Source organism: Antechinus flavipes, chromosome 2 (genome assembly GCF_016432865.1).
Source record: "Antechinus flavipes isolate AdamAnt ecotype Samford, QLD, Australia chromosome 2, AdamAnt_v2, whole genome shotgun sequence".
NCBI classification, from domain to species: Eukaryota; Metazoa; Chordata; class Mammalia; order Dasyuromorphia; family Dasyuridae; genus Antechinus; species Antechinus flavipes.
The window spans coordinates 132434538-132460520 of NC_067399.1; the positions used below are offsets into that span (position 1 = coordinate 132434538).

The 25983-nt window shown below is 37.6% G+C and overlaps 1 protein-coding gene across 6 annotated transcripts in view; it reads left to right on the top strand.

Moving 5' to 3' along the window:
• The window catches only part of TACC1 (transforming acidic coiled-coil containing protein 1), an 83031-nt gene extending 57309 nt beyond the window's left edge, over positions 1-25722 (top strand). For all 6 annotated transcript variants that reach the window (XM_051975551.1, XM_051975553.1, XM_051975549.1 and 3 more), the window contains 7 exons: positions 6831-6959; positions 12518-12594; positions 14563-14606; positions 17396-17556; positions 18614-18720; positions 19364-19484; positions 20362-25722. In XM_051975551.1, coding sequence (XP_051831511.1) covers positions 6831-6959; positions 12518-12594; positions 14563-14606; positions 17396-17556; positions 18614-18720; positions 19364-19484; positions 20362-20433 — 711 coding nt within the window. In that variant the 3' untranslated portion in view covers positions 20434-25722. The remainder of the gene's footprint in view (positions 1-6830; positions 6960-12517; positions 12595-14562; positions 14607-17395; positions 17557-18613; positions 18721-19363; positions 19485-20361) is intronic.
• Positions 25723-25983: the final 261 nt, after the last annotated feature.

The following is a 25983-nucleotide window of genomic DNA, read 5'->3' on the forward strand; positions in this document are numbered from 1 at the left end:
TAAATGAGCCATTTTTTAATACATATTTCCACATTTATCATGCTGCACAAAAAAAATCAGATCAAAAGATGGACAGAAGCAGCTACACCCAGAGAAAGAATACTGGAAATGAATATAAACTGCTTGCAATTATGTTTTTCCTCCCGGGTTATTTATACCTTCTGAATTCAATTCTCCCTGTGCAACAAGAAAACTGTTCAGTTCTGCACACATATATTGTATCTAGGATATACTGCAACCCATTCAACATGTAAAGGACTCTTGCCATCTGGGGGAAGGGGTGGAGGAAGGGAAGGGAAAAATCGGAACAGAAATGAATGCAAGGGATAATGCTGTAAAAAATTACCCTGGCATGCGTTCTATCAATAAAAAATTATTTAAAAGAAAGAAAGAAAAATAGAGAAAATTAACAATATTCTAGATTTAAAAAAAAAGAAAAATCAGATCAAAAGGAAAAAATGAGAAAGAAAAAAAATCAAGCAAACAACAACAATAAAAATGAAATTATGTTGTGAATCCACATTGAGTCTCCACATCCTCTCTCTGGATGCAGATGGCTCTCTCTACCACAATTTCATTGGAATTGGCCTGAATCACTTTACTGTTGAAAAGAGTCATGTCCATCAGATTTGAATGGAATGGTGTCTTCTGGCAGCTTTTATTATAATAGTAATAGTGCACATTTGTGTAGAGTTGTAGGGATTGCCCAGTGCTGTCCTCACAAGGATCATTGAATCATAGAATGTTAGAGTTGGAAAGGATCTCAGTCCACTTAAATCAACCTATACCTGAGAAAGAATCTCCTACAAAATGTACTTGACATTGGTTAACCATCTTTAACTAAAAATATCCAATAACAAGGGACAGAATGAGTCTGAGCCTTTTTTCCATGTCTCTACTTTAAATACTTTAAAAACAGCTGTCACCTCACCATTTTCAGCCTATCTCATTCTTGTTTCCTAGGGCCAATCTTCATGTAGTATGATCTAATGCCTTCTGTCTTTCCTAAAATGTAACCCTGGGGAGGACTGTTAGAAAATTATTTTAGCTTTTAGGGTCTCAGTTTCATCAATAAGTCAATGGGAAAATAAGAATCACTCAACAACAACAAAAAAGTGTCTTAACAAATGCTGACATATGACTATTCTGCAATGAAATGCTGCGATTCCCTTTAATTTGGCCATTCTTTCTTCAGCCATCCTGGTTACACATGCCATAAGGTTTTGCTTATAAACTGGGTCTAATATTTACTTATTTAATTTACCTCCCGAATTAAAGGGATGAAACTGAGACCCTAAAAGCTGAAGTAATTTGCTCGTGGGCTCAGTGCTACTTAGCATCCAGTGCAATGTTTGAGGTCATATCTTTTGCTCTTCTACTCCCTCACAAAATCCAGAACTGGTCAGTAGACACTGCCTTGTACCCACTTGGTATGACTGATTTAAGGCACCAAACCATTGTGTCCTTAGCTCTGACAGGGTTACGTGTTTCCCACCTGGAGAAGGAGGTCTCTCCAAATGTATTATTTCTGCTCCTGTCCACCTCTGTGCCTTCTCATGTCTGAAATGCTTTGCCTTCCTTCCTTAGCTCTGCTTTATAAAACCCCAAGATTCTTTTAGAGAAGGAATCCTTTAGAGATTAACTGGATGAAGGGCCACCTAGTCCTTTCCTAGTCCCTTTAATCCCCATCTCAAAAGGCAACAATTGTTTATTTTGCAAATGTTATGTATTTATGTTAGTTTTGTGCCCCACAATAGAATAATCATTACATTGATAGTAAAAGCCAATATTTATATAGTACTTTAAGACAGAGTGCTTTATATATGATTGTATCTTTCTTTGTGACAGCCCTATGAGTAGGTGCTGTTGTTCCCCATTTTACAGATGAAGAAACTGAGATGAGTTAAGTGACTTGTCCAGGGTCACATGGCTAGTTAGTGCCTAAGGTTGGGTTTGGACTCTAGGCCCAGGGCTCTACCTGCCTCACAAGATACTTTACCTCCATTGCAATTAGGAGTACAAGCATTATTGTCCCTTTTTATAGATGGGTCAGATTTGTCCAAGACCACAACAGCTAATAAGAAGAAGGGACAGGATTCAAACCCAGATCTCCTGACTCCAAGATCCTTTTGTGACCCTGTTTCCCCAAAACATTTTACTTAATAACCCATCTGTTCTGAGACTAGTGCTCTCTGCATATGTGCACAATGCTAGAAATTCTCCTGATGGTACAGTTTGGTCAGCACAAACTGAGAACACAGCCCCTCTTTTTGGCCTTTCCTGGCCAAATTAACTGACCTCGACAGTTAATTATTCCTGTAATTTCTTTGTGTTCCTGGATTAGTCTGACATGAGTGATAAGCATAAGTCTCCTTTAATTCTTCTTTGAAGCTATTATTCAGCTTCTTTCTTGCTCCACTTCCAGGCTAGTCCTAAATATAGTATATCCCAGTGGTCATGTTCCCTCTAGAGATAGTCATATTATTAATTAGTATACTATAAGACAGGCAGTTCCTATATGTTGTTATATTGGAAAAAAAAGATTAGATAGAGTCACTGTATGGTTACTCCTGTTATGACCTTAAGGAAAAAGAAATGTAGAGAAAGGGGTTAGAAAACATATAATAAAATGCAAGTTTCTTGTGGACAGGGACATTTTGTCTTTGTTGTTATCATTAGTAGTTGGCACATGGCACTTAACAGGAGCTTGTTGAATAATTTAAATTTGTGATTGAGAATAGACCAACTTAGGAAAAAAACCTGAGATGAATTTCATGAAGGAAGTTCATTCCCATGTTCCTAGAATGTGGAAGAGAACAAAATTTAGGCTTAAGTCCAACATATAAAGCTTTGCCCAGATAAAATTTGCTCCTTCCCCCACTCATTCCCCTCTTTTTTAAAACCTCTGTCTCTAGCAAAATTCATTCCTCTCCCAACCTCCTGTATGGCAGTTTTAAATACATTTAGATCAGTGCCAGCAAGCACTTCAGGGATGGAGAGGAGATTGTGGAAAAAAATGAATAGGCCTAAGCTGGATGCACTGTGTTTCAATTTCCATCTTGATTGCAACATTGCCCTCTCTTAACATTTAGCCTTATGGAAGCAAAGTGTATTCAATAATTTCTTTACTCTCTTGAGGTTGGAGCTGGTTCAGATGATCTAGTTTAGGGGAAAAAAAAAACAGCTGAGGGGTGGGGCTTGAAGTCATCTCTACTGCCCTTGTCACAAGGGCAACTGACAGTAGCATAAACATTGTCAGCAGAATGAACTTGGACAGACTGAGTGACCATCATTCTCCTCTCTCCAGGGACATTAACAAAACAGACCAGGCTAGCATTCTCACCCTGCTTCTTTAGCAGCTGCACACAGTTCTGCTGTCTTGTAAAAGAGATTTATTTGGCCTTGATGATTATCCTGGTTGTGGGATTTGACTCTGTGTACTTCAGGCCCGGCTGTCACAGTTTAGAAAAAGGTCTTGATAAACTAGCGTCCATAGGCAGGCAACTGAAATGTTGATGTTTCCGTCCCATGAGAATTGCTTAAAGCAACTGGGAGAAAGGAAAGGGGAAAAGTATTTCTATAGGGCCTGCTACATGCCTTTCACTGGCAATATGATCTCATTTGATCCTTCCTGTGAGGTGGGTTCTGTTGGTTTCTTCATTTCCCAGTTGAAAAAACTAAGGGAAACAGAGTTAAGTGACTTGTCCAGAGTCAGATTTGTAGGTGTCCCAGATTCAGTTTGAATTCAGGGCTTCCTGGCTTCAGACCTGGCACTCCATCCACTGCACCACAAATGTTGCTGGCAATCATCTATTTTTTGCTCAGTCCCAAGCTTCTGACTTCTCTGCATCAATTGGTGTCAATGAGCCCTTTCTGGATCCTCTATCCTTGGATTTTCTTGGCACTTCTTTCTCCTGGTTCTCCTCCTGCCTATCCAGTCTCTCTTCCTCCGCCTCCTTTGCTGGTTTTTCATACACATCCCTAACTGTAGGTTATATGTTCATCAATTTTGGGTATCCCCCAGGCTCTGCTATGAGTCCCCTCTCTTCCCTCTATACTGTTTCACCTGATGACCACCAGCTTGCCATCTCTGTGCAGATGTTTCTCACTTCCACATAACCAGCCCTGGTTTCTCTGGTAAGCTATAAGTTACACCTCTCCAAAAATCTCCTGGACATTGCAAACTAGATGCTTAAGCTTGGACTTCCAAACCAGAACTCCTCTTCCTCTGCAGCCCCCTACACACATGGACTTTTCCCTTCCAAACTTCCTTGCTTATCTTCCCAGGTACCCAGCCTGAAAATCTCAGCATCATCTTTGACTCCTAATTCACCCCATACAGCCAGTCTGTTGCCAACTGTTGTCATTTCTGTGTTCACAGCATCTCCTTTATCTATACTCAGCTACAAGCCTCCTTTGACCTCTCATCACCTCATGCCTGGAAAGCTGCAGTAGCTTGCTGGTGGGTCTGCCTGCCACAAGTCTTTCCCTATTCAAGTCCATTTTCCACTAAGGTGATTATGCTAAAGCATATCAGACCACATTCTCCCCAGCCCCACCTCTCCTCTTAGTGAGCTTCAGTGGTTTCTTGTTACTGTCAGAATAATTATAAGCAATTTTGTCTAACATTTAAAGATCTTCACAACTTGAACCCTCCCTCCTCTACTTTGCACCTTATTTGCCTCTTTATGGTCCATATAATTCAATAACAATTCTTTGCTTTCAGTTCCTCATACTCATTTTTACTTCCATGTCTTTGTACTGTGGTACAGTGCCTAGCACATAGTAGATGCTTATTGAAAGAAAAGGAAAGATTGAAGGAATTAGAATAGGTAATTAGGAAACAAAATTATCATTCTTTGCAGATGATCCTAGAGAAAATCCTAGAGAGTCAACTAAAAACTACTAGAAACAGTTTATTTTAGCAAAATATAAAATAAACCATCAACATTTCTGTTGCCAACAAAGCCCAGTAGCAAGACATAGAAAGTGAAATTCCTTTTAAAATAATGGAAGATAATAATGAAAAATAATAATCTATAGGAGAAATAAACACTTTTTGACTGCCTGCCTTGGCTGTAGTCAATTCCTAGAATGCTTCCTCCATTTCACTCAGTTTCTTAGTTTTCCTGCTTCCTTCAGGAGTCAGCTCTGATTCTATCACCTTATGCAGGAGACTTTCCTGGTCCTGCTGTCATCAACTCTCTATCTTCTGTGTACCTAGATATCAACTTCTTGTTTCCTTCTTTACGATGTATGTCCTCTTCAGGACAGGTATTGGATTTCTTTGGTTTCTTTTTAGGAATGTGTGTGTGTGTTGTTGATTTTTGCCCTTTTTTACACTCTAGCACTTATTAAAGTCCTTAGCATAAGTTGTTTGATCATGCAGTCATGTCTGACTCTTCATGATATCATGGACCATATTGTCCATGTGGGGCTTTCTTAGTAAAGATAGTAGAGTGGTTGTCCATTTCCTTTCGTCTGTAAAATTGGATTGAGGAGTGGACTAAATGGTTTCCAGTCCCTTCCAATCCTCATAAAATCTTATGGTTCTAAATACAAACAAAATGACATGGGAATCAAAGAGAAAAGTGATCAGAGAAATCTTCATGTAGGAGACGACTCTGGAGCTAGATCTTGATTATAAGAAAGATTGCAATTGGTAGAGCTAGTATAAATAATTGGATTGCATTGTATTTTAGATTCCTATCCAAATTTTTTCATTTAATCTCTAAAGGAATAAACTTTTATTATGTAGTTACTTCAGCAGAAAAAAGTTAATTATTCAATGATAAGTGATAAGCATGTTACAGACTAGAATAATAGTGCATGACTATAATCTTGAGATTGGTAGATTGAATTCAAGTGCTCTGAACTGCAAAAAGGCTAAAGAGAACTGAGTGCACCAATCTGATAAGTCTCTGAGAGCAGGTGAATCTGAAGCCCAGCTTGGAAATAGGAGTGGATTAAAGCTTCCATGTTGATCATCAGTGAGGTTGAACTCATAATTGACTGATTGAGAGGATCCCCAATGTCCAAAAAAATTTTAAGTGTTTTAGTTACAGTGTGATGTAACAGTTGGATTATTGGATTTAGAATTAGGGACAATAAGGCTTCGTACACTATCCTTGATATACTATGTGATAAGAATCTCCTTAGTATTATTTCTCATGGTTGTGAGATTTAGTAAGATAATATACATAAAAATGCTTTTTAAAAGAATTTTATATTTGCTTCCCCCCCCAGTTACATGTAAAAACAATTTTAAATTTTTAAATTGTAAAGTTTTATATACATTTATGTATTATGTATGTGCGTATGTATAAAAAAAGTTCATTGTTATTATCTATATGACCTTGCTCAGGTTACTTAATCTGTGCTTGAATTTTCTCATCTAATTAATGGGGATTATATAATGCAGTACTGTTGTGTGGCTCAGATAACATCATATATGGATTAAAAAAACCTTTGGTAAACATATATCATTGGTGTCATGGCTGTGGTTGGGAATTGGTCCTTTGGTGCCTTTAAAAATGACTTCACAACTTTTCTAAAAATTGAGACAAGGGAAGAACATCTTGTTAAGCACTTTGAGCCCACACATTCTGGGAACATCTGAACTGATCCTCTTGGCATCTGATGTATCTATTTCTAAGGAGAGACTACGTCAAAAACCGGCTGTACCGTGTGTTCTCATTGCCTTACTAATAATTTCATAAAGGGAGGCATAATTAGGTAAAAACTTCAACATGGGGCAGTTTTTTAGGCAGCTTGTTGCCTAGAAGCCAATGGCTCGAGGGCTTTTAATCATAGTGTTTTTCTTTCCACAGGGTGTGTTTGACCTTTGCTCAACAGAGAAAGCCCCTGTGTCTGTGGCATGTGGGGACGAAAGTCCCCTGGATAGCATCTGTCTCAGTGAATCCGATAAGACCGCCGTCCTGACTTTAATAAGAGAAGAGGTAATGGGTTGGGTTTTGACCTCTTTCTTCATAAAATCCCTAGCTGGTGAATGTCATCCCTTTTGACCAGAATCAACATGTGCATGGAAGCTCTAGACTTGTAAAGAACTGCTGTGTAATACAGTAGAATGCTGAATTCAAAAACAGTGCACATGGGTTTAAATTCCTGGCGTTGAAATTTCCTTGTGTCTTTGGGGAAAATGATATAACCTCTTTGCCTTAACTCTCCATTTTTGTAATACCACAGCATTCTGTCTAGGTTATTGTCACATACGTTGAAAATTGTAAGCACATTTTCATATATCTGTGGCCACCAATGATCTATTTTAATCACTAAAATACAGAAGAAATAACAGTGACTATTACCAGAGGACTGGAGTTCAAATCTTCCTTCTACCTATGTGGCCCCTCTCCCCCTCATTTATAATATGAAAATGTTGTACAAGATGATCTCCAAGGTCTTTCTAGATAGATGAACCATTGATCGTAATCATGGGAATGACATTATAAATACAATCAATCAATTTACTAATTCTTCTTTGTTATTTTGGACATTAGCCAGTGTTTATTATTTATTGCACATCTATATATAGCAGCATATATATTCATATATACATGCTTTATGCATATATAGAAACATATATGTAATATGCACATATAGAAATATAAACACAAATAGAAGCAACAGACTTCTTTAATTCCAGGCTTTAGATGATAAAGGATTAGGTTTTTGCTTTCTCAGGTGGATAATTACCAAAATTACTCATGTAAAATGCTAATTATGGTATGTTACATTTTCTGCTTAGCAGAGTTTCTGCATGGCTCCTAAATTTCCTTTTTTGGAGGAGGAGGAAGTGGAGAAGGTTAGGCATTACAAGCTTTGTGCACTGTGCTGTAATTCATACCACCTACTCTTACTCTCTCCAGTGTGCTTGTGTCCTGGGGATTTTTTGGTTTGTTTTACTGACGCCATCCATTCATTTAGCAGGTCAAGCATATTTGTAGCAAGGCACATCACTGTGTACCTCTGACTCCACAAAAGGTCAGCCTAACTGGCCCATAAAATGTAAAGTTCACCACTCAAACTGCATTTTCATCATACTTATCTTACTTCAATCAGGTTACTTCATCCTGATTTTTTCTACTTTGTCTATGATTAAAGCTTTATCAATACTCATGCTTGTTCTAGAGCACGAATCAGAGCCTGAAAAATTATTTTACCACAACTACCACCTTGTACTCCCTTCCTGACCATCTGAATTAGTTCAGTAAGCTTTTCTGAGCTAACTCCTGGATGAACAAGCTATATTCCTATATATCCTATATTCAACAAGCTTTTTTGAGCTAATTTCTTATATGAAAACAAAACTGAAAAATTAATTTCTGCCCTCAAAAAAATTCACATTTTACTTGTAGGTAGCCATCTTATCTAACAGTTTTGAGTTAGTTCACTGCTCTTTCAAGGAATAATGGAGGATTTTATAGTCAAATAACAATGTTCAACAGCATCATAACCAGGGACCACTGTCTATGTCATTGTCTACTTTGTAGCCCAGTTGGGATAACCAAGACTGCAGTTCCAAGGAGTATACAAGGTGATTGTAGATAAATGAATGAGTCTTCTTCATTTTTTTTTTACCTTTGCAGAAATGGGGCTATGGATAGTGTATGATATTGCATATGATCTCAACATCTTGCATTGATTAGTTTTGGTGAACTGTTTTTCTTCTCTTTCTTCATTGTTACAAAGGTTGATTCTTTGGAAGAAGAAGGAAAGCATTTATTAAGAAATATAGGTGATAAAAAGCAATAGTTAATTGTTTGGAAGAAAGTTGGTCTTTTAAATTAAATTTAGTCAGTCTGAATATATGAACATAACCTTGGGACTCTATAATGTCCCTTCCACTTTCCAAGACTTGTGAGATTCATGGAGTGATGTCCTACCAGGCTAATGTACTTATCAGGTCCAAAGCACCATGTCCAAATGGCACTGTGTGGTGTTTTTCTTCTTTAAAATAATAAAGGTTCTCTGTGAGAGAAAGCAGGTTTCTTGGGGAGGTTTTCTGGAGGCAGCCCCTTAGTTTCAGTAAGAGTAATAATCCCTCAAATGCAGCCAGCTGATAAAAATGCAAACATTTATTTTCTTCTTCCAAAAGAGCCCAGTTAGTTGAGGCCTATCTCTCTGCTTGGTTCTAAGAGCTCTTGCAGCTTTGTCCTTTGCTTCTGCCTCTGCTTTCATCAACCTCCAGCCAGCCAAGTGAAAAATGGAATGAATCTCTTTTGCCTCAGAGAGAGGACTTGTGGCTTCCTCCTAGAGTGCTCCTCTCCAACCCCAGTCAATGTTCCAAAGTAACTCTCTCTAACCCGAAGTAACTTTCTTTTGTGAGAGGGCTTCTGGCTGAACTCACTTAATGCTCACCTCTCAATCTAATTCAGCTGAACTCGTTCCAAGAGCTTCTGTTTCTTATATGTGGGATTTCTCCCAGCATGCTCTCTGGTCCTAAGAGCTTCAAGGGAGGTGTGAATTCGGATATCTCATACTAAACCCTGAAATCTCCCAAACGTATGAACTCCAATGAATTAAGGTGTGAACACAAGCATTGTATCAATTAGTTCTACTTAGTACCTTGTTTCAGGTTCTGGCCCAAAACATCTCCTTGTAAGATCAGATCAAGGATACTGAACCATGCTAAATTAGATAATTATTGTCTCTATCAACTCTAACTTAACAGTTTGTAAAGATTCCAACAGCACTGGACACTTCTTCATGAATACTATTTCTATGAGAAGTTAATGGGTTGAAAGGCATTCATAATGGACTTTGTAAACTAGACATGTTGTCTGACATGACGCTTTCCAAGTCCAGAGTCCTACAGCCCTTAAATAATGAATCTCTAATTGCCCAATTTACGGAAAGAGAATAGGATTAACTTCCTCAGCACATCTGTCTTGCTGTACCCCTTAATACATTTTTTTGATGAAAATTTATTTCTGAGGTAGCAGTAATGAACCACTAGCTTCCTATTGGAAGCTAAACCGCCATCTCTCTGGAATTAAGAGAACAGAATGCCACAGTATCAGTTATTTGGGGAAAAAAAAAAAACCCTCCTAATATTATAGGCAAGTGATGTGGTTATACCTGAAAGGGACTACTAATCACATGAACAACTAGGATTTTTAAGCCCCTTTAAAATTGAATGTTTCCCCAAAGAAGTGAACTGTACTCCATTTTTTGAGCCAAAATACAGGCACCCTAAAAAAGAACAATCCCCACAAACTTTTATTTAGCCAAGAAATGAAAGGTCCCAGCCTCCCCTTGAACTCATCAAGATTATCCATTAAGAAGGAACAAAACTTACATACCCAAGTTCATTTTACTACATACCAACAATACTTCCCCTTGCAGAGAAAAACTTCATTTCAGATGAACTTCTGTTCATGCATCACTTAGCCTTTTAGGTAAAGAGTATTCAGCTCTCCTAAAGGTGCTCCAACAGGTAGATAATCAGGCATGTTGGAATGTTGAATATTCTACAATTGCTCACCCACTACTTTTGGTGGCTGGGAAGTCTGCCATAATTTGGTTTGTGCCTATCTTCAATACAAGCCAAAGGAGAGCTGATTGAAAAAGTAGTAGGATTTCTATTATATACTATATGTTACCTTCTAACCTGAGTCCCTGATCATCCCTCTCAATGTATTTTATCACATACCTCCTAGATTCTTTTTCCTCCCTGGTTTTTGTTTTTGGATGAGGCAGTTGGGATTAAGTGATTTGCCCAGGGTCACACAGCCAAGAAGTGTTAAGTGTCTGAGGCTGATTTTCAACTCAGATCTACCTGACTCCTGGGCTGGTGCTCTATCCACTGTGCCATCTAGCTGCCCCTACACGCCTTCCATCTTTGTTGGGCCAGAATATCATACTGGAGATCAAATAATTTTTGATTATTCCTATAAGAGACATTCTGGCTTCATGGACTAACACATCAACCCAGACTGAGAATTACCACTGCATTTATGGACAGACCATTCTCTTCCTTTCACTTACAAATTAAATTTCATTTGTCCAACACCTACCACTTCCAGTCTGAGGGCAAGTGGAACATACGTATTGTAACCTAAGACTTTAGTTCTAAAGCCATTACTTCAAACTATTAGCACAAATAGACCACACTGTGCTCTAGTCTGTTTTTTATTCATCCAACAGGAACATTCCCTTTTCTGTTAACTTCTGATTCTTCCTCTGTTCTTATCTTCCATCACTTGGTCTTGTTGATAAATGATTAGTTGAGGAAACTAGAAACTGCCTAAATTTAGCTGCTTTCCAAGAAAAATAAGCTCATGAAGTCATCCATTAGTGAAACAACTCAGCAAAAACAAGAAACTTAGCCACAGGCCATGCTGAAGATTATCAGGGATGCTTGTTGTCCTTTGTTCTTGAAGAGGACCATAATGACATCACTATCTTGGGGTCAAATTACAGTGTGTCCAACTGTGGCTTGTGAGACCACTATAAACTTGGAAGTCTCTACCACAGGTTGGGCACAAATAGTCCATGTATAACATAAATGGATGACCAATTACTATCTGATCCAAGGAAAGTTGCTTTTAGGTACCAGATTATATCTGACTATCAAAAACCTTTACCCTCCAAGATATTATGAAACCTTTTGGCTTTCCTACCCTCTATTTCCCTAAAACCCCACCTTGTTCTTCTTGGGTTTGCTGCCTAAGGGCTTCACCTAATTCTTTCCTATCTGTTTCTTTCTACTCCGTACTCTTGAAAAAGGATGAATGAATTCATGATCCTTGACAGTTTTTGGCAATGGCAGACACAGCCCTGAGGATAGGACCATTCCATGCACCGAGTCAAGTCGAGACAGCCACATCCCTCAAAGCCCCAGCCTTTTGGCACCTAGGAGGACAGATAGTGAGTGCAAATGTGCCTCCAGCTGCACAAAAGACAGGTCTGACTGAATTATAAAATAGATGGAGCTCATATCTGGTGGCAGGAGTAGCTCAGTGACCATTTCAGAGACAGAGACTGATGTAGTTTGCTTGATGATGACTCTGGCTAGCTGCATATTCCATTTCCCCAAGGAGAAGAGTATCCCTTGATGACTCAAACTGATTTAGTGATATTATTTCTATTTGCCCCTGTCCCAACTTAAAGACTAGAGCTATTTTCCATGAATATGTAGCCTCTATTCCAGGACATCTTTTGAGTACTTTCTCATGAGGGTGATTCTGACTGGTGGCCATATATTGTTCTGGCAGATAGAAGAGTAATTAATGAAGTCGATTGTCGGTGCTTCTATAGACTCAAACAGGTCCTATTAATAACCATAAAATTAATATTTAATATTAGATTTCAGAAAGCACTATCAATATGAAGAGTTTTTCTTAATACAGATAAAAAATTCAAAAAGGGTTTGATTTCTCTATATCCCTTTACATTCTTTTTAATCTGAAAAGCCCAAATTATCAGTATGTTGTCTCAGAAGAGTCTTATTTTGTTGTTGTTGTTTGTTCGTTTGTTTTGTTTTTTAATGTTCTAGATAATCACTAAAGAAATTGAAGCAAATGAATGGAAGAAAAAATATGAAGAGACCCGACAAGAAGTCTTGGAAATGAGGTTAGTTTCAGCAGAATTCTTAGAGAAGACCATTCTATAATACTTCTTTTGGACATATTTATGGATTTGTAATTCCCAGGTTAACAGGTTTTGCAGACAAGAGCTAGAGATTTGCAGATTTAGATTAGTTTATAAAGAAAAGCTTCCTAACAAACCTCTCCCAAAGTAGAATGGAGTGGGGTGTTTGCCCCTTTACTGGAGGTTTTCAGGTAAGGGCTGCATAACTATTTGCCTGGGTATATCAAAGCAGAGATTCTTTTGGAGGTATGAATTGGAATGGAATTCTTGACTTTGTGCTTTTTGAACATTGAAGAACCTGGCTTTTTGCCAGCTGGTACGGTGGATGTGGCCAAGAGTCAGGAAGTCCTGAATTTAAATCTAATTTCAGATCCTGACACATCTGGCCACATGAGTGGCTCAGGGTCTTAGACACACTTAGATTTGTTTTCTGATATGGGGGACTCAGTGGAGACTGTGGACCCTATGGCATGATTCTGGGTAAGTCACTCATCTTGTCTTAATTTCCTCATCTATAAAAATGGGGATGATAGAGCAACTGTCTCCTAGAGTTGTCACGAGGATCACAGAAGGTAATATATATAAATACCTAAGGCTTTGTATGAATGCCAGCTCTGGTTCTGGATGCTGTGCTGGATTGGTCTGAATATCTGCCACACTCCTAGAATTTCTTTGAAAAGAAAGAAAAGTTCCTAGACATAAAAGTGGAAAAGACCTAAAAGCCTTATTTTTAAATGAGAATACATATGAGAATAATAAGGCATGTGGTAGGTAAGTAGTTTTTTCAAAGGCATCAAGGGACCCCAAGTCGTATTGCTGACAGAGCCAGTTTTCTTTTCACCTTGCTACATACACAACCATACACTGAAACTCAGAGCCATGCTTAGACTCTAGCTGGAAAGAACTTTGCTTCTATTCAGCCAAAGAGAAACCTCCATGGAAGGAACACTAGACAGCCTGGCTCAGCCATTCACTAGCTGATGAGGACTCTTTCCCCTCTCCTGGGCCTCTGAGTCTCTGTATCCTTGTCTCCAAAATGAGAGCTTGGCCGCCATGGCATTTGGTTGTCAGTTGGTGATTATGCAGTCAAGGAGCACTATGTGATTTGTGTTAAGTCAGAGCTCTGTATAAACAGAATGGCATCACTACATACAAACATATGTAAAAGACATGCAGACTAAGGGGAAACTCCCTTAAGACTTACTCTATTATGTCTCTGTTGTGGGGGAGAGAGAGAACATCAAATCCATAAAAAACATTTTCAAAATGCACTTTAACTTCAAATCCCTTCCCCACGAGCCAGTTTGACTGTAAGTGCTAAGAAAGGGCAAAACAGGTTGATTTCTGTTATCTCTTCCCCTCCTGGAAAAGGTGCAGTGAGAACTGAAAGACCATTTGCAACAATGAGCAAAACATGGATAAGTAAAAAAAATTCTGTGATACTCTGAAATTGTAACCAAGGCTGTTATACATTGACAGCATAAATCTGAAATAACCTTGTATCATATTAGGTTCATAGTGGTGACTTAGTTGAAACTCAATATCTGTGCAGATTACTATTTCAATTCAAAAACCATTTATTCTTCCTATGTGCCTGACTGTGCTAAGTGTTGGCAGAGGTGGGGATTCAAAGACAAAAACAGACTGCTTTCAAGGAGGTCACATCCAGATAGATGAGACAGCTTGAAAACAGTACAGTTAAACTATATACAGGATAGACGAAAGATAGTGTCAGACAGAAGGCATTCACCTTAAGGATGAATGGCAAAGATTTCTTGAAAGTTAGGATTTTAACTAAGACTTGAAGAAGGCCAGAAAGCAGAGATAAAGAAGGGGAAGAGATTCTAGGCATGGAGAACAATGGAGTATTATGTGCTAGGAATGATGTACATAATGTACATTTGGAAACACAAAACTCGCCTAATAAATTTCTGTTTTCTTTTTATTTAGGAAAATTGTGGCTGAATATGAAAAAACAATTGCCCAAATGATTGGTAAGAAGGAAATTGCTTTCCAAATATGAGCCATTAGCCTATTAGGGGTAGATTTCAGACCAGAATGCTAAGTGAGACAGAAACTACCTAATTCCACAGTGACCTTTCACTAAATGTTCCACTTGTCAAATGTTTTCTTTCTTTTCTTTTTTAAAAAATAATATTGTATTTCCCCAATTACATGTTAAAAAAAATTTTAAACATTTGTTGGGGGGTTTTTGAGTTCCAAATTCTATCCTTCCCTTCTTTCCATCTCCCTGAGACAAGTAAATAATCTGATATAGGTTATACATGTGCAATTATATAAAACATGTCATTTTAAACAAGAAAGATTTACGAAACATAAGTGATTGCAAGGGATAATGTTGTGTAAAAATTATCCTGGCATGGATTCTGTCAATACAAAGTTATTATTAAATAAAATTAAATTTAAAAAAATTATGAACATAAAAAAAATAAATAAACAAGAAAGATTTGAAACAAAGAGAAAAATAATATACTTCACTCTATAATCAGACATGTCAGGTCTTTCTCTGATGGTGGAAAACATTTTTCATCACTGCATTAACATTTTCAAAAGTCCTTTCCCATTAGTAGGCATTGACCCACACTTAACACCATACACCAAGATAAGGTCAAAATGGGTTCATGACCTAGGCATAAAGAATGAGATTATAAATAAATTGGAAGAGCATAGGATAGTTTACCTCCCAGACCTGTGTAAGAGGGAGGAATTTATGACCAAAGAAGAACTAGAGATCATTATTGATCACAAAATAGAAAAATTTGACTATATCAAATTGAAAAGCTTTTGTACAAACAAAACTAATGCAGACGAGATTAGAAGGGAAACAAGAAAGTGAGAAAACATTTTTATGGTCAAAGGTTCTGATAAAGGCCTCATTTCCAAAATATAGAGAGAATTGACTTTAATTTATAAGAAATCAAGCCATTCTCCAGTTGATAAATGGTCAAAGGATATGAACAGAAAATTCTCAGACGAAGAAATTGAAACTATTTCTAGCTGTATGAAAAAATGCTCTAATTAATTAGTAATCAGAGAAATGCAAATTAAGACAACTCTGAGATATCACTACACACCTGTTAGATTGGCTAGAATGACAGGGAAAGATAATGCGGGATGTTGGAGGGGATGTGGAAAAACAGAGACACTGATACATTGTTGGTGGAATTGTGAACACATCCAGCCATTCTGGAGAGCAATTTGGAACTATGCTCAAAAAGTTATCAAACTGTGCATATCCTTTGATCCAACAATGTTACTACTAGGCTTATATCCCAAAAAGATCTTAAAGAAGGGAAAGGGACCTGTATGTGCAAGATGTTTGTGGCAGCCCTGTTTGTAGTGGCCAGAAATTGGAAACTGAGTGGATGCCCATTAACTGGAGAATAGCTGAATAAATTGTGGTATATGCATATTATGGAATATTATTGTTTGGTAAGAAATGACCAACAGGATGATTTCAGAAAGGCCTGGAGAGACTTACATGAACTGATGCTAAGTGAAACAAGGAGGACCAGGAGCTCATTATATACTTCAACAACAATACTATATGATGATCAATTCTGATGGGCGTGGCCATCTCCAGCAATGAGATGAACCAAATCAGTTCCAATAGAGCAGTAATGAATTAAACCAGCTACACCCAGCGAAAGAACTCTGGGAGATGACTATGCACCATTACATAGAATTCCCAATCCCTCTATTTTTGTCCGTCTGCATTTTTGATTTTCTTCACAGGCTAATTGTACACTATTTCAAAGTCCAATTTCTTTTGTACAGCAAAATAACAGTTTAGACATATCTACTTGTATTTAATTTATACTTTAACATATTTAACATGTATTGATTAATCTGCCATCTGGGAGAGGGGATAGAGGTAAGGAGGGGAAAAATTGGAACAAAAGGGCAGTTGTCAATGCTGTAAAATTACCCATGCATGTAACTCGTAAATATAAACCTATAATTAAAAAAAAAAAAAAAAAGAATAACTTGAAATATTTATATTGAGTTTAAAAAAAGTTCTTTCCCTAACTCATTGATGTTCTCCAAAAGAACACTAATACTGTACTTTTGTCCCCTTTCAGCCCTTGTTGTAAGAGATCATAGCTCTCAGATAAAGTAAACAGGGACTTCTGGGGGAAAAAAAATGATGGTTCCTATCCTGTTAGTCTTTCAATATTTGCCAGTGTATCATGTGGAATAGAGATTAGTCTTGTTTTTAGGCAACAATTCTCAGAGTAAGGTCTAAGGACCCCTTAAAGTTTCCTGAGACAACTTTCACGAGGTAGGAGAAGTCAACACCTTTTTTGTCATCATATTCAGATATTTGACTTCCAATATGATATTCATAACATAACCTGTATAAACAAAAATCTTTTTTTTTCAGGGAGTGGCAATCCTCAATAATTTTTAAGAGTGAGAAGTGGTCCTGAAACAAAAAATTTGAGAACTTGCCTCCAAAAGCTTGTCCTGCGAGAATATGCAGTAGGGTGAAAGTCATAAAGGAAAAAGGTCCACTTGAAACAATTAGAACTGCCCCCAAGTAAAATGGGAGTCTGAGATAACCATGTCTGTTGGGATATTGTAGCAGGGATTCCTACTCCAACATAGAGTTTCTACATGATTTCCTTGGAGGTCCATGATGGCTCTTTTGACAGTTGTGAAAAGTTGTGGGAAGTACTTCTTCCCTGTTAATCAGATTTATAGACTAATTTGAAGCAAGAGATCACACCAACATCCTCACTTTGTTGCTTTATGTTTACAGAGGATGAGCAGAGGACAAATATGACCTCTCAAAAGAGTCTCCAGCAGCTGACTATGGAGAAGGAGCAGGCCCTGGCAGACCTGAACTCTGTGGAGAGATCCCTGTCTGATCTATTCCGGAGATATGAGAACCTCAAGGGTGTCCTTGAAGGGTTTAAGAAGGTGCTGTGCCTTTTCCTTTCTGTTTCCTTGTCACACCTGGAGGGTTATTTGGTTATTCCTTCATGTTTCCTTCATTTTCCATTTGAAGTGGCCAACCTCTTAAATAGATTACCCACTTGGGTCTTTGAATTGCCTTTTATAATCTCCTTTAAGTTCTTTTTTCATTTATTTTATCATTGTTGTGGCCAAATTTGCAACTACAAATACTTCCTATATAGTTAATAAAAGATGTTTGATGCTGTTTGAGTATGACTGACCAACATCTCTAATGAGAGCAAGAGCCTATTTAGTCTGGAGACTGGTAGAAGAAACAGCAATTTCTATATTTCCTGAGCATTAAGAATATTTTAGTATAATAACCAACTACAGTACCAGAGAATTTGTGATAAAACAAACCACCTACCGCCTGATTGAGACATGGTATTTTTTTTGACATGGCTAATGAGGGAATTTGTTTTGCATCAATGATCTATGTGTTCATAACAAATAATGCATGTTTGTTACGGGTTTGTGCCATCTTACCACAACTGGCATTCTATTGGCATATTTTTGGCCAAAGTTATTGCCACACCTCAGGTAGATGCTAGAGGAGTACTTAAGTGTGTAGTGGGGTATGTTGTATGATATTTTTAAGAGGAATAAAATTTAATTACTTTATAAATTTAAAATTAAGACCATCTTATAAATTATAATTATAAATTAAGATTTCCAGTTCTTATCCAGGAGTTTGTGCTGTAGCAAAACATGCATATTTTTTTTAAAACAGCAAACTAAATGTATGTACGCTTTTAAGAGAGGCCTTGTCTAATGTATCTCATCTGTAATGAGACTTTGAATAAGTATCTTGAACATACAAATCATTTAAATGTCTTTTGTCTTAGTTTTATTTAATTCATAAAGTTTAATTCAATAAATGAAAAAGCACTTGTTAAATGCTTACCTAGTGCCAGGCACCCACCTGCATCTTGAAGAACCTGTTATGGGTTCTAAGAGAACAGAGAACACTAAGAGAAGCAGTAACATGTTCTTTTGATTTTAAATTCCCACCTTGGAACAGAATGAAGAGGCTTTGAAAAAATGTGCTCAAGACTACTTAACTCGAGTCAGACAAGAGGAGCAGCGCTACCAGGCCTTGAAACTCCATGCGGAAGAAAAACTAGACAAGTGAGAATTTATCAACATGACTTTCCTTGTTTGGAATATTATGGGAAAGGTGGGCAGGAGCAAGAATGTTTTGTAGCTGAAGGGTTTAAGTTGTGAATTTTTTTGTCCCGTCAGCATAACTATCATCCTGGGTACAGTCTTCTAAGTATCTCCTTTACAAAAGTTTCTCGCCACACGGGTAAGAAGTGAATTAGGAAGAATTTAACTTTGGGTATGACTAAGCCTTCCCTCTTGTTGTCCCCATGCCTGTTGCTTTATGTAGAATCAGCATTACTTGAAGGAAGCCGTACATTAATTGATTTTTTTTTTAATATAAATCATTTTTCCTTGGCTCAGATTATCATTTCAAGGACACTTCTTTTATGATTGATTTTTGGATTGGTCATGGCTTTTAATGCTGAACTTTTAAGTCCTTAGGGAAATCAGGGACATCATACTGGAGGAGGTAGCGTTTGAATTGGGATTTTATGGGATGGGTAGGAATTTACCAAGTGAGGAAGTCTTCGGGTTTTGGTGTTTTCGGTCTGTTCTCTTCCATATCCTGTGAGTGCTGGCTGACTACTAGTGCAGAGGCCCTTTGACTGTGCCTGGTGCCTAATCCCTGTGCCCTCTTTTCCCTTTTCATTCAATTTCCACACCATAGAGCCAACGAAGAGATCGCTCAGGTTCGGACAAAAGCCAAAGCTGAGAGTGCAGCTCTCCACGCTGGCCTCAGAAAAGAGCAAATGAAAGTGGAGTCTCTAGAAAGAGCCCTTCAACAGAAGGTAAAGATTTCTTTTGGGTTACTGGGTATGAGACGGGGAAGGTTCCTTTCCAGTGGTTTGGGTAGGTTCCCTAGCAATTCAGCATATACAGAGTCTAGACCAGGAGTTCTAGATCAGGAGTGAACCTGATGCCCCATTACAAGATGATATTTTTAAATATACAAAATATATAGTATTATAAAAGAAATCAATAAATATATTGAAATGCAGTTTTCAAAGTATTTTCTCAAATGCATTCTAGAATTTTTTTCTAAAAGAAAGATCAGTCATAATGTTAAGATATCTTTTGCTTTAACCATTTTGTTTCAATTATGTCACTATTTCAGGAATCTGAGATTTCTTCTATATGTGTTTTGCCACCAATACATATCACAGCACACTTCCCAGCCCCACCAAACCATGATAAATAGTTTCTGTAGAAAGACAAAAAAATTAAGTGCTTGGTGGTCAGTAAACTAGTGATGAGCTTCTCTCAAACCTAATTCAGTTGATCCTTGGGTGGTGGATGATGATCATCATCATTCCCTTCTTGGAACTTTTCCTGCTGGGCTTGTCAGAGCTTGCCTTCCCCTGGCAGTCTCCCCAGAGCAGTTCACTGCAGGAGGACATCTGTGGAAGATACCAAGATTAAATTTGAGAGAAAAAATGAAAAGGCTTCCTCTATTTCCTTTAAATGAAAATAAGATGGTCACCTAATTAACTAGGAGGTGATCTGAGAGGCCCTTCCCCTCACCAGATGTCTGCAGAGGTGGGCTGCTGCTGACTCCTGCCTATTTGGGTCAGTTCCACGATGTTGGCTCTCTAGGACCACCTAGCCAACTTACCAGCCATACAACTATATATTCTGACACCCATCTTCTTTTTTTTTTTTTTCCAGAACCAAGAAATTGAAGAACTGACAAAGATATGTGATGAGCTGATCGCAAAGCTGGGAAAGACTGGCTGTTAGTCCAGCATGTCCTCCCTCAGCTGCTTTTTTGTGACTCCCAAGTATTTTTGCCTTATCCAAGATTAATCTCCCCATAGCAGAGAAGGGCACATGCTTACTGCTCCCCGTTCAGCTTTGCTGCAGACTCAACAGCCCTCTCAAAAGACAAAAAAGACAGGAGGACAACCCCTGGAGTCCTTTTTCAGTTGTTGGTAGTCAGGTTCAGCAAACCAGGAGGCTGGCTGGTAGGTTTGGCTTTCCAGTTTGTAGGTGATTGTGGTCTGTATTATTTCCCAAATTCACGACCTCTGCATCCTCCAATTGGAATTACCTTCTAATTAGTTCTTTTTTTTTTTTTTTTTTAAAGATGACATAGCTTTGTTCTTTTGACATTGTTTTTTATTTGAAGGGAAAATCTAATCTGTTGTTCAGGTCAGGAGAGGAGAGGTTGGGGTCATTGCTTACTGAGGGAACACCTGATTATTCTGAAGGATTTAGAGCTGCTCCCACTTCAGGGACACCATAGAACAAAGTTTTGGGTCTAGGAGATGTCCTGGGAGGGTCTTGTAGCAGGGACAGGCTTCTGAACAGTTAGGGCTGCTTCTGTTTTCTTTGAAGCTGGTTCCTTTCTTTTCTCAAAATTCACACTGAAGCAGGAAGGAGATGCTCTGTTAAGAACAGAATCCCTTCTTTGGTAGTTTCTGTTACCATTCTACTTTATTGCTATCTTCTATCAGTGATTTGCCAAGAGTGAGGACAAGCATTTACTCTTTCTAAAGTAACTGTATTAGTTTGAGTTGGTACCAGTTTTTCTTAATAGATACATGTGGTGCAGGTTTGGGTGACCCTTTTCTGGAAATAAAAATATGAAATTAATTTTTTTAATTTAAAGAAATTACATTTTCATTTGAATTGTGCAAATCAAATTCCCTTAGAAAAAATTTAGATAATCCAAGTAGAAAATAATTACAGCCTCTCCCTTACCACCACTACCTTGTGGGAAAGCATAGGAGAAATTAGGGGAAAAAATGCATTCTAATTTCTTAATATTTCAGAATAGATATATAACATTCTCCTGTAAAACCCTGTACCAAATTTTAACACTGGAAAGACCAGAATTGAAGAATAGCTTGAAGGATCAAGCATGTTTTGCTTTATTTGACATGCCTGGTTCCAAAAGACTTCCAATACTAGATTTTTAGCAAAACTAGAGAAGTTAAAAAGAAATTATACATAAAGTGCTCTGAGACTCAGCACCCTTTATATTACTGTTTGAAGGAAAAAAACTACTTCTATGCTACTTTTAAAATTGTAGGGGGAAAATCTGTTTTGACAATTATTATTATTTTTGCCTTTTATATAAATAGGAGGGTCAACATCCATTCATCCCATTGGCTTCTGGATAGGAGTGTTTAATCCAATGCCAGTGAATTCCCCTCCTTATAGCTAAGCCAAATCCATGTAGCCCTTTGGAATTACTTGTTTTTGCTTGAACCTATTACCTTCAAGGACTTCATAGTGATAATGTGCAGTATTTTGAGTATATGGTGATTGTCATACTGTAATATTAATGCTGTTGCATGATCCAACTTTTGCAGTGAGCAGTGGAGGCCTTCCATAAATCCAAAATTTACATATCTTTTTATCACACACCTTTCACATGAGTTCCATACTCTTCAGTCATAACTCAGTATTTCTTTGAAAACTGAGAATCCTATTAAGCTCCCAGAATTGGTTGCTTTTGAAAGCCTTTAGGATAACACTTTGTGCAGCAATAAGGGAAAAAAATTAAAGAACAAAAACAACAACAAAAGAAAAAAATAATTTGGGATTAATTTAGGACAATCATTTAGTCTTTTGAAAACAATTATTGAAGTTTAAAGGGATTTTTGTTGCACATTACAAGCAGTGGAATAACACATTGGTTTCTTCTTTGAACTATGATTCTAAAACCCTCTGTGAAAATAATCTAGGCATTTAGGAAAAGGGAAAGTTTACAGAACCTTTCTGCTGCTAGCCAACATAGATAGAAAGTGTAGATAGAAAGTGTCCATGTCTGTTTGTTTGCTCTCAGTCTGTCCTACACATGAAGCACACGTAGCAGTTTCAACTGGATCGTGTATTCACGGTCTCTTAGTAGCCAAAGAGCACTAGTGCTATGTGTTATATTGATGATGACAATCCCCTTTTGGAATACAAATTAGCAGGCAGCTCTGGTTGCCATTGTATATAGATTCTAGCAAATGGAGGTGCAGTGCAGAAAATGTGAAAGGGCCCCATTTTCTTAAAGACTTCATATTTCAACTGTTGACTAATACTTACTCACCAATGTCCCAATAGCACTGAAAGTTAACACTTGGTAGGACAATCCTTTAAGTACCCTAGGCATCTGCCCAAACATGAAATGATAGCCTGGGCAAAGTGAAGTACATTGAGTTTGGGAGCATAAAGCAACTCTTGTACTCCCTAGGGTAATAACAGCCTGTCTCTCACCTTAAGCATAGTTGAGAGCTCAAGAAACTATATTCTTGTAAGTATTTAAATGTCCAGTTGGGAAAAAAAAGTGCTGGGGCCCCTCTATTCTGTCACCCCGAGACACTTTTGCAGTAGACTTTGAGAATGTTTTGTAGAATGCTTGGGAAGTAGAAGCAAGACTTTGTCCTTTGGTTCTTAAGAAATATATAGTTGACTTTGCCAAAGTGTAGCTATTTTTGTCTAAAATTATTTTCGTTGGAATATCTGATGCCTCATGGTAGAAATTAGCCTTTTTCCGCCCATGGGGTCAAGATTGGACAGTAGCTGTCAGTGATGGTGAACTTTCCAGAGTTTTGCTTTATTTGGAGAAATGCCTTGAAATCTGGCTGCATAACTGACCTATACTCAAACCCCTTGTTCTGCACTATTGGCCTGGAAATATTGAGAGATGCATTGCTAGCTCTCTTCAACCCTGGCCCAAATTAGGAAGTTCAGAAACACATGACAGTGAAAAATGAGGGTTTTGGAAGCATCCCAAAGTGCTGCAGAATTCAGTTTTATTTTTGGGTGAAGTCTTGGATTGAGTTTTTCCTCAATTCAACCTAGTCTCCTTCCCATCTAGTCCATCCTACCTTTGTCATTCATCTCCCACATTGACATTTAGAAACTATATATTCCCAATACTAATGATTTGAGTTCATACACAGACTCAGAATGATGCACAAAGGTATACTAGGCTGAATGATTTCCTTAAAGATAGTATTAAGCTTTCCCATTTGCTTTGAAAATACAGGCTGATGCAAAAGTCTTAGTGCAGTTTTAAATTTTAATAGCTACGAAATCATGTTTAGATATTTTTATAGCTATTAAATTAAAGCTTTGATTTACTTTGATTAAAGTAAAGCTTAGAATGACACTAAGATTTTTGAGACACACAGTATAAGTAAATCCCATAGCAGAATCTAAGCCCAAATCTTCAGTTTTGATGAATAGGTCTCTTAAATAGAATCGTTGGCCTTTAGAATCATTGTGACCCCGGGGAGTAGGAAGAACCCCAGCATATTTCCATTTCCTCTCTTTTCACTGTAGTTCACAAGACAAAGTCCTTAAAATAGCTGCAGATTACAGTGACCTCTGGTTTCTTGAGATAGCTCTTGTCCTAAGCTCTTGTCTTACCCAGGATTGTGCCATATATTTAAGTTTCTCACCTTTTCTATTTTTCTTTATTTTTTTTTTTTTATTTTAAAAGAATGAAATTTTAAGCTTTTTTTTGAAGAATTACTCTTACCTTCACAGTATTAAGAAAATTTTCATTGACTGTCTCAAACTGACAATGTAACAATTTTATGTTTTGTGGATCAAACATCCACCTCAGGTAATTACAGGAAGGAGTGTAGAAGGCCTGTTCTGTGGGTCCAGTAACAGGGTTAGAAAGATGCACACACAATAGGCTCTAAAGCTTAATTGTTCCCTTAAAGGCAATAACATACTTTGCCATTCCCTTTGTATACAAGTAAATAGTCACAGAATTACAGGCTTCCACATCTAGCAGAACCTCACATCCTCTGCAGAAGTAGAGCAATAATCACCCATCTAGAAGAATTTGCACTAACAGACACAACTTCAGTCACATGACCGTTCTGATCAGTCTAGGTATAGGCAGGTTTGCTAGTCCCTGGGCACAATGCTGGTTTTTATTTTTGTTTTTTAGTTTTAGGTTAACCCCCTTCCTGAGTCTGTTGTTGAATTCCATCCCTTCTGCAGGGTCTGCTTTGAGAAATGATATTCTAGAATTGGTAAAGCTCTTTTTAGGGACATTGTCCTTGAGCAATGAGTGAACTCTCTCCCTAACAATCACAATGTCTTACGTGTTCATAGCTTGTCATCCAGAGGCAATTCCTTTTTTGCTTTGCCTTGTCAGCCTGCAGTCAGACTTGGACAAGCAAGACTCCTATGGAATGATTTATTAGCTATAATATGATTTAGTGACTATAAGTTGACAGGCTTATGTGGGCATCTCATCTCACGGATGCTAAGTGCACCATTTTAGACCTGTGGCATCCTAAAATCTAAATGTAAATGGAGACCAGCATGCAGCTAAGTCATTCTTCTATTTTGAATTAGTGTTTATTTTTTAGAGCTATTAAAGATTGCATTGCCCTTTGCCTGAAGTGGTATCTAAAAATCTGTTTAAAGTTCTCTGCCCATCAAATTGTTAAATCACTTTGACAAACATGAAGTGTGTGTTAGTGCTGGGGAAGATCCAAAATTTAGATAGTTCCTGCTCTCATGGAGTTCCCAGGCTAATAACTGTAATCTTCTGTATTTATTTGAGAGCTCAAATGATCTTGTAGACTTAAGAATTGGAACTCTAAACCAACCCCCCAGGTCTTAACTAAATTTAACCTGGAGTCTTTTCTTCCTTGTGGTAGAATACAAATGCCCCTTTTAATTCTCAAAGGTGCCAGTATGTTCCTCAGTGTTGCTGTCAGCACGAGTACATTGCCAATAGATTTCCATATATAGTAATATGTGCCAATAAGTGACCATCCTAATTGCACACCTGCTTCCGCTGTGCCCCTGTGACTGCCATACAGTGAGTGATTGATTACCCTCCCATAGGGAGGAGTGAAAGCTGCTTGACTCCTACCAAGATTGCATTGTATATGTAATGATCATCTACATAAATTTTATATGTACAATAATTTCCCTTTTTATATGTCAGGTAAATATTTGTAAGAGTTATACTTACACAAATGAAATTATTATAATAAGTACTAATATATTTTTTTCATGTTTCATTGCCTGAATAAAAACTGTTTATCACTGTTGAAAGTTGTTTCTTTGCTTACAAGTTGTTTTATCTCAGAATATGACAAAAGTTAGGAGTTCTATTTTTTAATTAGCTCTATTTTTCAATTCCAATTAGAACACCAAAAGTCACATTTCTATAAAACTATAAATTGCCACTTTCTTCCCAAATATCCAGAAAGGTAAGGTAGTTTAGATAACACTATTCTGTTTTGCTAAATAATAAAAAGACTGAAATTCAGATCTTTAAAGAGTCCAGGGTCATATGGCTTAAATAATCTTGAA